Below are 16,468 nucleotides of genomic sequence, written 5' to 3'. Positions count from 1 at the left end.
ATCATCTTCACAATTGTTATTTCTAGTTTTATATTTATTTGAAATAATCTTCATTGAAAGCAGACGTGCAAAGATATCCTGTATTTCAAATGCTGAAGGATGATTGTTGCAATAGCCTCTGGCGCGAATCTTGAAAAATAAATTTTCCAATGCATCCTGGTTGCATTTCCCAGTTAAAATAAATGAAACGCTTGGAGTTGTACTAAATATATTTTCAGTAAGTTGCATCATAGAATTGAGAATTAAAATCAATCCCGTTATACATTGCACTTTCGATTCATTCGGCAATTGAAAACTTTTTAAAAACTGTATAAAATCACGAACTGATTGCATTTTATCGACACTATTTTTAACAAATGGTCGTTTTAATGGATTTTTATCGTTTAAATTTTTACAATTGATGATATCGAACACATCATTTTCTTAACGAATTTTTGCGTCGGATCCAAACAACTTTTAAAGTAATTGTCTTTGTCATTGAAAAGGTTTAATTCCATATAAGTTCTAATTGCGGAAGAAACGGAGTTACTTAAAAGTTGTGTGGCCCTTGATACGCTCATCTTTTCAAAATCGTTTGGGTGAATGTGTTTTTCTGTGATTTTTGGCATCATTTTAAAATTGCAATTATACTTTTCACGGTCATAAATTGCTTCAATAATTTTCATACTAGCAATGCTATCACTAGTTTGAATGTCATATTTAAGTAATGTGTTTCGTATAGACTTAAATAGGTGGCAATAGTCGTATTGAACGAAGACTTATTTATCTTTGAATACAAAATATGGCTCTTCCTGACTAATGGTTAATAAAGAAAAAAGCCTTTGATTTGTAGCTGACTGATCACATATCACTACAATGGGACTAAGGTCAATTGATAGAAGAAGTTCCAGGTTGCGTTCAAGTATATCCTTCAAAACGTTTCCTAGTAATACAACGTTGTGATTTCATAAAAATCGTTAAAAATACTTTTTTACCTGTTGCACCTCCTTTAGTTAAATAGTAAGCTAGAATATATTTCCAGTTGCTACAAATTCCTTTTATCATAAGCGTCAAACATTTGTTGGCCTCTTCAGGAAAACGTCTATCATAACCAAAATCTACGAATCCATCGATTTGGTCAGTGAATTTATTATAACATAAATCCCTCCGTATAGACATTTCATCCAGAATAACAGCACATATTTTTTCTGCTTGACTTTTTTTTGATGCCACTGTCCTCAAATTCTGAATTACTCTTGTGTCAGTACCCGTTTTCATGAATTGTATTGGTCGCCAGCGATGCAAACTTGCTGTGCTCAGCATATTGAATTTTAATTCGTCTCGCATAAATTTATATAAAGAAGCCGAAACATATTCAATATTTTGAGCTAAATATTGTTCTTCTTTATTATAAATGTGTCGTTCACTGACAATCATTTTAGCAAAAGTTAAAGCTTCCTGACTAGCGTTTTCTGCTGGTAAAATACATAGCTTTTTTAGTTTTTCATTTTCATCCTTGTAGTATTTTTTTGATTTGCGCAAGAATGCGATTTTTTTGTTTAAACTAGCAATTACTCTGAGATACTTTTTATTATTACATGCAATTTAATTTTTACAGTTTCCAAAGCAAGGACTAATTTCATCCTCATTCCCACATTGTTCAACTTTTTCTTGTTGCTTTATAGATTCTTCCGCATAACAGATGTCAGATAATGTCTGAAACTCCTTCAAAGTCATATCTTCCTGTATTTGATTATCAGCATACGTTCGCATTACAGGTGTAACGCGCAGTTTCTCTTGCTATTCTAATATATTCTACCCCTACGTGGTAGGCACCTTGACGTGGTGTAGGGGCTTAGCTACAGGCAAGCTTGCTGACTTTGGGTCTCCTGCTCATTGTCTATGCAATGGTCAGAAGACCTTTTTGTCGGTCTGGCTTGTGGGTACAACAAAGAACTACCAGTAGTTGTGTTGTCCTGTAGTTTATGTGCATGTATGTGTGTCTTTGTCTCTATGTATGCATGTATGTTCTTTGTGTTTTTAGAATGAATGGAAGCGTGTAGGTCCACTAAGTGTCTGGGGACCAGGGTTTATGACGAACCAAGACCGTCCATACGTGGTGCAGAGCCACATATTATGGCGGATCTAGAGAGGAAAACTCGATAAAACCCGCAATCCTGGGTGTATGAACGACCGTGCCCAAGGATGAATGGCACTGCGTAAGTGTGTCTTAGAACGGTGGACTCCGGATACCTGGCGACCTCCGGTTTCAATTCAGTCTTTCTGAAGTAAAGGGGGCTATGCTTCGGACGACCTCCCTTTCCCCTACACTCGTGGGAACATTTATGGACTCTTTAAAAAATATGAATAAACAAAAAACTAACAAGGAACTAGGTACCAGTTCCGAAGACGAGCTCCTGGCATCAAGCCAAGAAAACGAGCGAGTCGAAAACGCCATACTACCCAAAGTAGGCAGTAGCAGCCGCACTGCGCCTACTTCGCACATAACAGTAAAATCGGCAGACAAGCGCGCCAGCCATAGTGCGCCTGCCGAGAAATCAAAAAAGTCTGAGGCAAAGATCAGACGTCAAAGGTACCAGAAAGTCATGTTCATTCTTGGCAAGATTGATAAAAATGAAGCTGAAGGTAAAGAACAGACGTTTGACCGTACAGACAAAGTACGATATCAGAAGGTGGTCGATGAGTATAACGAATACCAGGCCACCCTATCAAAACCCGCAAAGGCAATGAAGAGGGATCGGTCTCAGGACGAGACGGCCCATACTTCAAAAAGCAAGGTAGCGAGAACAAGTTATACTAGTAAACCGTCAACGAGTGCGAAAAGGGCATATAACGAAGTAGCAAGGGATGAGCTACAGGTGGCGCTCATTGATGATATTACCGGCAATGGAAAAAAGGTGCTGGAGAAATGGGGTGAGATTGAGCCCAAGCTGGCTGAAATGGTGATGGAACACCTTCTAACAAATCTAGACGCCCCCACACCAGGCTTTGATTCATCTGAAGTGGTTCGTGGTTGCAGGGTCTTCAAATGTGATGACCAGCTATCCAAAGTATTTCTTGGCAACTGCATTGCTAAGGTGATGCATGGGAAGGTTTAAGGCTAAAGCTTATCCCAGCCAACGATATCCCTAAAAGACCAAGGGCCCGCATTTGGCTGCCAATTATGAAGATGGAGCATGAGAAAGTTCTCCAGCGGCAGAACCAGAACCAAACAACGGCAGAACCAAAATGTGCCAATGAATGACTGGGTAGTCATCAAGGACGAGGGCACACAAAAGAACAATATGACGCTTCTTCTGGCGATAAACGAGGAATCCGTGAAGCCATTGGAAGAAATGGACTGTAAGCTGAGGTTTGGCGTACGGTACACCAAAATAAAAATATTCCGCCCAACAGGCAATGATGATGATGGCAAGGAGTTAGAGGATGCTAACAAATTGCTTGACGGTATGAAGCTTCAGGAAGAAGCTTCAGAAACCTCGTAAGCCTGCACGAATGCTGAAAGTAGCACAAATTAACCTTCAGCATTCGAAAATCGCATCGGACAATCTCGCCATCTTTCTCATAGAGGAGGATGTCGATGTCAGCATTGTGCAAGAGCCATGGGTCAGAGGTAAGGACATCATGGGGCTAATGCTGAAAAATTATAACAATTTATATATTAGGAACAATGGTAAGCCAAGATCATGTATCCTAGTTAAAAAATGTATTAATGCCTTTTTATGTCCACAGTATAGCGATAAAGATCTAACAGTCGTAAGGATCGAAATGCCAGGTGGACAAAATTTTATTGTGGCTTCTGCCTACATGGCACATGATAGAGATGCTCCTCCGGAAGAGGTAGTCGCGCTAGTAAACAGAAGTACATCAAAAGATATTCCCACGTTAATTGGATGTGACGCCAATGCGCGGCATACGCTTTGGGGCAGTTCGGAAACCAATGACAGGGGTGAGTACCTTTTTGATTTTATTAGCAATTCGAACCTTTTAATTTGCAATAGAGGTAAAACACCTACTTTCACTTTCCCCAGTTCACAAGGGTTTGAAGGATGGGAAGAAGTGCTAGATATAACACTCCTATCCGAAAATCCAGATATTGAAGGTATCTGACAAGAAATCCTTTTCGGATCATAGTTGGATTTTCTTCAACTTAAACATCAAACCAAATCATATCATCCCCTTTAGAAACCCGAAGAAGATAAAATGAGATATTTTTACAAGGGTAACTAAGGTGGAACTTAATAAAGTAAGACAAATTAAGATAGACTCTACTAGTAAGTTAGACGAGAGGATATATAATCTTGAGGCAGCTTTTAATATAGCTTACAAGAAATCTTGTCCAATAAGTAGAAGCAAAAAATCTTTTCCACCTTGGTGGAATTCAGAATTAAGTGATCTCAGGCAAAGAACACGAAAACAGTTTAACGAAAGCTATAAGGACAATAGTTGGCATGAATATAGGGAATGTCTTAAAACTTACAAGAAAGCTATCAGGAAGGCCAAAAGTAATGGCTGGAAGGAATTTTGTAAGTCAATTGAATCAACCTCATCCTCTGCTAGGCTCAGCAAGGTTCTATCCAAGGAAAGTGCAAATCCTTCTTATCTCAAAAAAGAGGACGGCACATGGACTGAAACCTCTGCTGAGACACTAAGACTACTATTAGACACTCATTTCCCAAACTGTAACGATGATGCTAGAGAAAACGGTTCAATCACCTTGGCAAGCACATCATCACAGATGACTGAAGAAATAGTCACAGCGGAAAAAATTAGGTATTCAATTAACAGTTTCTGTCCCTATAAATCGCCAGGTTTGGACGATATTTTCCCTATTATGTTGCAAAAACTACAAGACTTAGTGGTTCCATGGTTAGGGGAAATTTACAAAGCATGTCTTAAATATAGTTATGTACCACTTAGTTGGAGACAGGTTAAAGTAGTCTTTATACCCAAGGCAGGCAAAATCGGACATGAGTCCGCCAAAGATTACAGGCCGATTAGCCTAACTTCATTCTTACTAAAAACAATGGAGAGGGTAATAGAGCTCCACCTAAGACAAAAGGTAGAACGCTTTCCAATCTCTAAATCCCAGCATGCTTACCTCAAGGGTAGATCTACGGAAACAGCTCTGCATGAGGTTATTCGTACTGTGGAAAAATCGATTCATTTTAAGCAATACTCGTTGGCAACCTTCTTAGATATTGAAGGAGCTTTTAACAATGTAAGCAATAAAGCTATTCATGACTCACTTTCCAGAATAGGTTTAGAGGAAGAGCTTAAAAATTGGATAGTTACTATGCTTAAAACAAGGATTATTCAATCAAAGCTAGGCAGCATAACACAAACGAAGCACGTCAGCAGGGGTACGCCACAAGGAGGGGTTATTTTACCATTACTGTGGCTGCTGGTCGTGGATAATATTCTTAATATTCTAGATAAGATAGGTGTGAAAGCAGTAGCGTACGCGGATGACGTGGTTATTCTAGTGTCAGGTATGTTCCCTAACATAATTAGCGACATTATGGAAAGGGCCTTGGTTAAGATAAATACCTGGGCCACAGGTTGTGGACTAGGTATTAACCCAGGAAAAACTGAAATGATGCTGTTTACTACTAAAACCAAAATACCAGCTTTCAGGTTGCCTTCACTAAACGGGCAACAGTTAAAACTATCGGAAAAAGCCAAATATCTAGGAATTCTGTTGGATAGTAAGTTTAACTGGAAACACAATGTCGATCTTCGTATCAAGAAGGCATGTGTAGCTTTCTATTCTTGCAAGAGGATGTTTGGCAAAAAATGGGGGATTCGTACCGAAATTACCCACTGGATGTACACGGCAATTGTACGACCAATTCTCACGTATGGTGCTGTCGTATGGTGGCCGGCTCTAAATAAGAGCTATAATGTCGACAAACTTAACAGAATTCAGAGGACGGCATGTGTAGGCATCACAGGAACTTTTAGGACGACTCCTTCGGACGCCCTAAACGTGATGCTGCATTTGCTACCTATTGATCTTCACATTAAAAACATGGTTTGTAATAGCGCTGTAAGACTGAAAGTAACAGGCGTATGGTTAGAACGAACATATGGACATAGTCGGATTCTAGGTACAGTTCCAAATTGTCTGTATAGGATGACATCGGATTATCTGAATCCCTGTATAGACTTCGAAAGGAACTTCCAGACAATATTCCCTTCAAGAAATGAGTGGAAAAGGAAAAATTTCGAAGCAAATTACGATATCTCAATATATACAGATGGCTCGAAAATGAGCGGTGGGGCAGGAGCAGGAATCTTCGCACCATCTAAAAATATAAATATCTCTCTTAGGATACCTAATGAAGCTACGGTTTTTCAGGCTGAAATCCTAGCAATAAAAGAAGCCTGTTGGCAAATTGCAAGCCACATCGAGAACAGATGTAGTGTTGCTATTTTTATTGACAGCCAGGCAGCAATTAAAGCTCTTGAATCCTTTATAACAAAATCAAAAATAGTAAAGGAATGTAGAGAAGCAATCGACGAGCTAAACCGGTTGGCCGATATCACACTCATCTGGGTTCCTGGGCATAGGAACATCGTAGGGAATGAGAAAGCTGATAGTTTAGCCCGCTCTGGTGCCTCCCTAGATGCGTCACTGGCGGTATCAGTCTATATTACCCTGGAGACCATCAAAAGAAGTACCTTTCTTTACTTTCTGCAACTCGCCAATAACAGATGGAAAGCACTAAGGTCATGTGCAACTTCCAGGTTAACATGGCCCACTTATAATAAAAATAAATCTCTGGAACTCATCAAAAAGATCGCGTAAACACTGCAAGGCTTATTGCGGTTCTTACTGGTCATTGGTGGTTAGGAACTCACGCAGAGAAACTGCGCATTCCCCATAACTCTCACTGCAGAAGTTGTGGAAACCCGCGGGAGAAAGAAACAATAATACATTTTCTCTGTGAATGCCCAGCTCTAGCATCCAGAAGATATAGGTTCTTAGGAAAATACTTTTGTGATAGTTTATCAGACTGCTCAATGGTAAGGATGAAAGACCTGTTAAATTACCTAAATTCGGTGGGATGGATTTAGTCTCTACTCTTCTATACTAGGGTTCTTGCGAGGAATGTGGTAACAAAACGGCGAAAATCCGCTAATTGAGGTACATTTGAAGTTATCTTATGACATGCCACTGCAACCAACCAACCAACCATATTCGTACTTATAACCGTGGGTAAATTTTTTGAGGGTGTGGGTTTACCAATCAGTTTCCTCTTGCCTACTTCATTAGTGTGAAAATGATTTTTACAAATTAACAACTTCCGCTTCTGACTTACTATTCCGCAAACATCTCTTCAGTGTTGGCGGTCATACTCATCAGTAGGAAATGATAATAATGACGTGTTTGAGCGAATAATGTAGCAACCAGGTACATCGCACTTTTTACTCTGTGAAGAACTCGGATTCATTTCTACATTTTCATTGTCTAGGTTGATCAAGGTTATTTAAAATATACTTATTTCTAATAATATTATTACCAAGAAAGAGAGTAGGTATAGCCGCATGTTTTAATCGAGTTTTTCCAATCCATCGCTTATGGAAGTGACGACTACAAATTCTAGTATTTGTATTTAATTTCACAACCTCATAACCAAGATTTTTTTTCCACTTATCTATCATATCCTTATTGGTCGGAAAACGGTATAAGTGGACGTCATCTGTTATTTTTGCACGACTAGATTTTACTATACATTTTTTTTCACTTTTTCCCATATTTAATCTTTTGTCTCTATAAAATGGTCGTTATACAAAAATTAATAATATTATTTTGATATTCAAATTTGTTTTTCTTGACTTTTTAAATATATATTAAAGTAATTTATTTAAATATGTTTCCATGAATATATGGAAATATAGCAAAAAATATATTCTTCTTAAAATATATACATTAATGTACTTTATATAATGTATATATTCTTTCTATGGGAAATATCTATGGGCTTATATTATCATCGATATCAGCGATATTCAACTTGTTGAAATCTTATCTTATCTTATCTTATCTTATCTTATCTTATCTTATCTTATCTTATCTTATCTTATCTTATCTTATCTTATCTTATCTTATCTTATCTTATCTATCTTATCTTATCTTATCTTATCTTATCTTATCTTATCTTATCTTATCTTATCTTATCTTATCTTATCTTATCTTATCTTATCTTATCTTATCCTATCTTATCTTATCTTATCTTATCTTATCTTATCTTATCTTATCTTATCTTATCTTATCTTATCTTATCTTATCTTATCTTATCTTATCTTATCTTATCTTATCTTATCTTATCTTATCTTATCTTATCTTATCTTATCTTATCTTATCTTATCTTATCTTATCTTATCTTATCTTATCTTATCTTATCTTATCTTATCTTATCTTATCTTATCTTATCTTATCTTATCTTATCTTATCTTATCTTATCTTATCTTATCTTATCTTATCTTATCTTATCTTATCTTATCTTATCTTATCTTATCTTATCTTATCTTATCTTATCTTATCTTATCTTATCTTATCTTATCTTATCTTATCTTATCTTATCTTATCTTATCTTATCTTATCTTATCTTATCTTATCTTATCTTATCTTATCTTATCTTATCTTATCTTATCTTATCTTATCTTATCTTATCTTATCTTATCTTATCTTATCTTATCTTATCTTATCTTATCTTATCTTATCTTATCTTATCTTATCTTATCTTATCTTATCTTATCTTATCTTATCTTATCTTATCTTATCTTATCTTATCTTATCTTATCTTATCTTATCTTATCTTATCTTATCTTATCTTATCTTATCTTATCTTATCTTATCTTATCTTATCTTATCTTATCTTATCTTATCTTATCTTATCTTATCTTATCTTATCTTATCTTATCTTATCTTATCTTATCTTATCTTATCTTATCTTATCTTATCTTATCTTATCTTATCTTATCTTATCTTATCTTATCTTATCTTATCTTATCTTATCTTATCTTATCTTATCTTATCTTATCTTATCTTATCTTATCTTATCTTATCTTATCTTATCTTATCTTATCTTATCTTATCTTATCTTATCTTATCTTATCTTATCTTATCTTATCTTATCTTATCTTATCTTATCTTATCTTATCTTATCTTATCTTATCTTATCTTATCTTATCTTATCTTATCTTATCTTATCTTATCTTATCTTATCTTATCTTATCTTATCTTATCTTATCTTATCTTATCTTATCTTATCTTATCTTATCTTATCTTATCTTATCTTATCTTATCTTATCTTATCTTATCTTATCTTATCTTATCTTATCTTATCTTATCTTATCTTATCTTATCTTATCTTATCTTATCTTATCTTATCTTATCTTATCTTATCTTATCTTATCTTATCTTATCTTATCTTATCTTATCTTATCTTATCTTATCTTATCTTATCTTATCTTATCTTATCTTATCTTATCTTATCTTATCTTATCTTATCTTATCTTATCTTATCTTATCTTATCTTATCTTATCTTATCTTATCTTATCTTATCTTATCTTATCTTATCTTATCTTATCTTATCTTATCTTATCTTATCTTATCTTATCTTATCTTATCTTATCTTATCTTATCTTATCTTATCTTATCTTATCTTATCTTATCTTATCTTATCTTATCTTATCTTATCTTATCTTATCTTATCTTATCTTATCTTATCTTATCTTATCTTATCTTATCTTATCTTATCTTATCTTATCTTATCTTATCTTATCTTATCTTATCTTATCTTATCTTATCTTATCTTATCTTATCTTATCTTATCTTATCTTATCTTATCTTATCTTATCTTATCTTATCTTATCTTATCTTATCTTATCTTATCTTATCTTATCTTATCTTATCTTATCTTATCTTATCTTATCTTATCTTATCTTATCTTATCTTATCTTATCTTATCTTATCTTATCTTATCTTATCTTATCTTATCTTATCTTATCTTATCTTATCTTATCTTATCTTATCTTATCTTATCTTATCTTATCTTATCTTATCTTATCTTATCTTATCTTATCTTATCTTATCTTATCTTATCTTATCTTATCTTATAAAGTAAGATAGATTTAGGTAAGATAACTAGATAACTAACAGGCAATTTAAATTTAATCTGATTTAGGTGATTCCACGCAATAATAAATCAACTGAAGTACATTTCAATAATTTAAGTCCAAAGATCGCAAGGCGTTTGGCGCTTTAAATCCCGTATTGGTTCAGTTGTTGCTAGTAAATGCGCTTTAGCATTTATGTAATATGTTTTAATAATATGTAATGTTTATTATTAACTAATGTTTAACAATAATGTAAAATCATATGTAGTATTCGCACACGCGACGAAGAGCAGCTCGACTTTCGCTTTCTGCTGTCACAACTTAACTTCTTGGCCCAACTGCTGACAACTACTTTACTGCCTGCCTTCTTTACCACTGCACTGTATTCGGGGTTGCCATGTCGCTGTAATACTTTAATACTTTCTTTACATTTATGTGGCAACTAAGTCTAAGGTCTACTTTAGCGTTGGTATGAATTTCTTTCTGCACTAATCTAATTCGGTTATTTTCTTTTTTATGTGCGCGCTCCATTTTAGTTTAGCTTTTAAAGTCATAGGGATGAAGGATCTGTGCTTCATCGATGTAAATAGGTATATAACTGACGTTTCGAGTTGTGAAATTTACATGCACTGATTTTTCTTTATTCAGATTGATTTTCCATTTCCTTGTTCAAGCTATTATATTGTCCATACTATTTTGCAAATTATTAGCTGCTATTACTGCACTTTCTCCAACTGCAAGGACTGCAATATCATCAGCAAAAGTTGCTGTGAACGTCGTTGCACTCGTTGGCAGGTCGTGTGTATAAATGAGATATCAGAGGAAACCCAAGAAACTTCCTTGTGGAACTCCAACGTTAATTTTATGCAATTTGCTATAGGGCTCATTGTGCTTTACTCGAAAGCAACGATCAGATAAGTAAGAGGAAATTATGTCATAATACTCCGTCGGGAGAAAATTTTTTTTACTTTGGTAAGCAATCCGCAGTGCCAGAATTTATCGAAACCCTGCGAGACATCTAAAAATACGGCTGAGTAGATATTTTTCCCGCAAGAGTTTTCTTTATTACATTGGTAAACCTAAGAACTTGATCTAGAGTGGAGTGATTGCATCTAAAACCGAACTGATGTAAAGGTATTAAGTTTTGACTTTCAATCAAAGGAAGGATTCTTTTAAGTCAGATGTTTTAAGTATTTTGGAAAGAACAGGCAGAAGTGCTATTGGTCTGTAAGCACTGACGTTATTAATATCCTTTTCTGGCTTAGGGACCATGATAATTTCAAATACTTTCCATGGTTTGTAGCATTGTGTAGTACTGTGACTGCCAGCACATTTAACACACCGGGCTGATTTCTGCAATAATTTTGTGTGTGACCATACGCTTGGCATATTTTACACTGTGGTATTTGCTTTGAGTGTTTTATTGGTTCGATTTTGACAACACAGCACGTAAGCATGAACATATTAAGTAGAATCTTTGAATGTGATTTCCATTTGTTGATCGCATTCAAAATTTTAAAACCTTGCTGTTTCAGATCGAATACAATATCTACTGGGTTTTGCTTAAGTGATGGTCAAATATATATGATTATACTCACCAGCGGTGTTGTATAGGACGGACTGTAAAGTAAATTTTCCGACATTTAGTTGACGTCTCTTTAGAAAAATTCTAATAGAATTAATATTTTCAAAACAATGAAAAAAAATTGAAATGCTTCAGGCATTAATGTTTTAGGAGAAATAGATAACAAATATGACTTAAATATTCGTATAAGTATTTTGCCCTAAAAGAAATCAACATCGTATTCTTGACGACCGGCGTCATCAGTATGAGGTCATCACAATTTGTTATTTGAGCCTAATAATGAAAAAATACTAACTTGTCGTTGAAAATTGCTGTATTGTTTCTCGAAGTATTTTCTTTAATTCTCCATTTGTCAAAGCATTTTTTCCAATCTTCTTCAGACACCTCCAAAACATTGACGAACACGTTTTTAAATACATCAACGGTTTCGTTGTTGCTTCCGTCGACAAAAATCATTTCAATAGTCGATTCGTAAACGAGATGTGTGAGTTCTCGCACTGTCTTGATGGAAATGGAGAATGATCCAGCGGCACTTGTTTATTTTCCATATTTTACTGAAGACGTCCGGTAAACAAATGGTTATATACCATTCGAAAATGATCGGTTTACGTTCCTGTAATGGCACAGAACCAGTTTTCCCGAAAAAACAAGCGATCATTTGTTCGAAGTACGTCGAGCGCGAACAACTATTATTGGATTTGGTTTATGTTGACACAACGATACAATCGACTGCAATTTCATACCATATACCTATGATTCGTGACCTGTTACAATCTTATATTCGTCTTTTGAAGGGCTACAATTGTACTTCTTAAGCACTTGTGTGCACCAGTCGACACTAGCATCTTTTTGAGATTTTGTCAAATAATGGGGAATCCAACGAGAACAAACCATTCTCACAGCTAAACGATCGTGCAATATTTTACGAGTATATTCACCAGTGGAACTAATGCCTAGGGTTCTCTCAATTTCACAGTATGTCGCATGACGATCATATAATACTCGTATTAGTTTTTGCACAGCATCAATATTATCCGGTACAAGAACTGATTTTGAACAACCTTCACGAAATTCAGTGAGGTCAGTGATCGTACTGCGGAAACGTCAGATAACACCTAACAACAATTAGTGTTGCCGAAGCTTAAAATAAAAATCGTATATATGTGATTACTTCACATTGACTGAGCAACTTTCAATATTAATCAGTTAGTACTACCGGATACTTTAGTGAATTTTACTTCCGATAAATTATAAGTATATCAAACTTTTCCTGCTATAACACATTGACTTTTACTCAAACTAACCCGATCACAGAAACCTTGCATAGTAGATGGCAATAATCTCAAATTCAAATTGAAATCGATTAATGTCAAGCAATTATCGATAATTTAAGCGTACCCAATTGATTTAATTTTCATGCTAACATTAAGTATTGTATTTTTACACCTTAAGCGATAATTAAATCAACAAGTCGTTAGTCCCATTAATGACTTAGTTACTAACTACTTAATTAGCTCATCTAATGAGTTTAACTTACAACAAAAAAAGAATAGAAAATCGCTCATGCGTCAAGGACAAATGATCAGTATAGGTGAGATCACACTGAATAACAATCTATTCAATGCAATAATAGATTGCAGAGCAGCAATCTGAAATCTAATTAGTCACATTTGTTCGCGCAGCGATAAAGAAGTGATAAATCATTTTAACGCCACTTTAAGTAAATAAATTTATAATTTAAAATAATTGAGAATTTATTAATATTGTGAGTGAAAATCTTACATTCTAGCATTTATAATTTGTTCGAATGATTGATTGTGAAACAATTCAGAGATCTTATCGAATCAATAATGTCAAATGGAAAATTTCTTATTTAACTATTTTTTTTTATTGTCTAATTAGAATTTTATTTAAAATTATTAATGAAATTCAATGGAATTCCAAGTGAAAACAAAGCGCTTCCATTCATAAATTCCACAATGATGGGAAATTTGAAAATTTCAATGACCAATTCGAAGTCAGACATTAATGACATCGAATAGTTTTTGCTTTTCTAAGACTTTAGGAAGTGCTCAATAGAAGTGAACATTCAAAGAAGTTGCATTTTGCTACAAAAACAGAAGTAATTCTGAAACTTGACCGGCTATGAACTTTTCCGAATCACAGTGATAAGTTACATGTACATTGTAGACTTTTGATATGTCTACAATTCCACGGTTTTGAAATGGTTAAAGAATAGTGATGAAATACTACCATCTTCTACTTTCTTATTATTTTGTCTATTCTAGTAATACGACCGCTAGCGTTGAGAGATCATTTTATGTCATGAAAGAAAATTAAAACTCTGCCCGGAAATGCGAGTATCCATGATAAACTGGTTATTATTATTATTATTGACAAGTTCAGAAATAACATTTATGAACTTAGTCTAATCACAAGAGATTTCCAATTACTACGATATACACTATTGCTCTTAGCTCACTAAATAATTTGCTCGTTTTTTTACTGATGGTTCTTCTCCATGTTGTCCTCCGCCAACAACGATTTCTTCTTTACTGCGGATTCCACTCGACTGCAGCATGAACAATTTGGGTGTTTGGTTTGCGATGAGTATGCCCCAGCCATCCGTATTTTCTCTGAATTATTTCTTTATCAATTGGCTCTTGGTTAGTTTGCGTCATGATGTGTTCATTGCTAATAGTTCGTGGTCATCATATTCTTAAATTCTGACGCAAACATCTATTTACATACGTTTGCAACTTATGAGTGATAGCTGTAATCAAATACCAAGTCTCAGATCCATTCAGCAAAATAGATTTGGCGCAGGCGTTAGAAATTTTGATTTTCATTTTAAGATGGATACCAGATGTTTTCCAATCATTTTTAAGATTAGCGAAAGCCGTCTTAGCTTTACGAAGCCGTGTAGAAACATCAATTAAAGGTCCACCAACCGTTGTGACCACACTACTAAGGTATTCAAATTGAGTGCCAACTTCAATTATACCATTTATATCAAAGTGAGCGTTGTTGTTAAAGTTGACGCGCATAGGTTTGGTCTTGGAGATATTAATTTTAAGGCCCACTTTCGCACATTCTTTCTGCTTTTATACGTGAATAACGGTTTGACATGAATACTAAATCGTTGGCGTATTCAAGCTCACCCAGTTTATTGCCCATATCAGCCCCTAGCCAATTCCATGTTGCTGCATGTTAACCGTTTTTAGAACCCCATCTAATGCTGAAAACAAAGCTTTCCGAATCCATGACTCAGACTCTGGCTCACCGACCGCAAGGTTCAGAGCAGTTTGCTCTGAAAATTGTGTGACTAAATGCTAATAAAAGACATGTCTTACTGAATCCGATACAATTAAGAGCTCAATATTATTACAGATCCAGAGAAGAGAAGACCTGACTATATACAAAGAATCAACCCCAACTAACTAGTATTTTAAATTGGAATAGGAAGACGTTCTATCGAAACAAGAAATACAATGTATTATCAGTATTATGCTAAGATAAAAGAAAACGAAAAGAAAAAATTCACCACGCCATAAAACATGATTTTGATCGAACTAACTCTTTGTAATTATTATTAACTACTGAGATCCAAAATAATTTATATAACTTTTTATTTAAAAATTGTATGTCGTACTAAAAGAAAGAAAAGTCAATAAATACAAAAGTTTTTAAATCTAAAACTTTTATTTTAAATTAATTGAACTCCTAGGTTGAATATCGTTTAACATCCGCCATCAGTGGCCTTTAGAAGTAATTGTTGATTTATGTGGATTCAAAGCTTTCATGCAATTTTTTTTGCCTACTTCAAGACTTCACTTCAACTAATGCTTCAAGGGGTCAAAATGCTTTTGAAAGATTTGTTATTTAATTTTATTTCGAAAAATATAAACGTTGCATTATTATTTTTTTTAATAAAGAACTATAAATAATAATAACATATTACAATAAAGTTGATTTTTACAGTAAATAAAGACCAAAGCTTGTAGATTAATGTAGCATAACTTCTTTGAAATAAAATTCCAAATAATGTGATATAAAAGAGAATATTAGAGAATATTATTTCCAAAGAAGAGACTTATATTTCATATAGGGAAATTTTCCGTAGTACTCGAAAATCACAACGATTTTTTTTCCTGTGTACCGTTTTCGAGTTATTTGCAAAAAACTGGTATATTGACTTTTCTCAAAACATCACCCTACATATGCCCAGTAACTTTATTTTTGAAGTTACCATAGTAGTGCGTGATATATCAAATTAAAGGCGAAACTTGTACGAACATTTCAAGCTACATAACATTAACGTAACTTTTTTTCGATTTTCAATGTGATGGGACTCCCACAAAAATATTTAAAAAAATTCTTGTTTTGATTGATGTTAAAGACTGTTTTAGTACAAACATTTCGAGTGGCTTAACATAAAAAGCGAATAAAAATTTCAGAAGTTATTAGCCATTTTTTAAATTTGCCCAGAATAGTGGTTTTTATTAACAAATCAGAAAATTCATTTTTTCAAATTTATTTTTTAAAATTTGAAGTGCAAATCTAAACAGTATTATATAAAATTGTTTAAATTTTATTTAAAAATTATAAATTAATATTATTAAATATTAATATACATTGTGACCGAAAAGTTTCCGGAAAATTTTAAATAAAACGCAAAATTCTTAATCTTCATCAATATTTATTTTATCTCCTTCAAAATATGCTCCATTAGAAGCGATACACAAATGCCAACG

The 16,468-nt window shown here is 33.8% G+C and overlaps 1 protein-coding gene across 1 annotated transcript; it reads left to right on the top strand.

Annotated features, from left to right (window-relative positions):
- Positions 1 to 2,342: 2,342 nt before the first annotated feature.
- Positions 2,343 to 3,098, top strand: LOC119687206. The gene has a single exon (XM_038101459.1). The coding sequence runs from the start codon at positions 2,343 to 2,345 to the stop codon at positions 3,096 to 3,098; it is 756 nt and encodes a 251-aa protein (XP_037957387.1).
- The last annotated feature ends 13,370 nt before the right edge of the window (positions 3,099 to 16,468 follow it).

The sequence above is a fragment of the Teleopsis dalmanni genome, chromosome X (genome assembly GCF_002237135.1).
Source record: "Teleopsis dalmanni isolate 2A chromosome X, ASM223713v2, whole genome shotgun sequence".
NCBI classification, from domain to species: Eukaryota; Metazoa; Arthropoda; class Insecta; order Diptera; family Diopsidae; genus Teleopsis; species Teleopsis dalmanni.
This window is presented reverse-complemented; position numbering and strand designations above follow the sequence as displayed.

Excerpts from the sequence above, each read along its gene's own strand:
- LOC119687206 (XM_038101459.1), top strand. The coding sequence starts at position 2,343 with ATGAATAAACAAAAAACTAACAAGGAACTAGGTACCAGTTCCGAAGAC.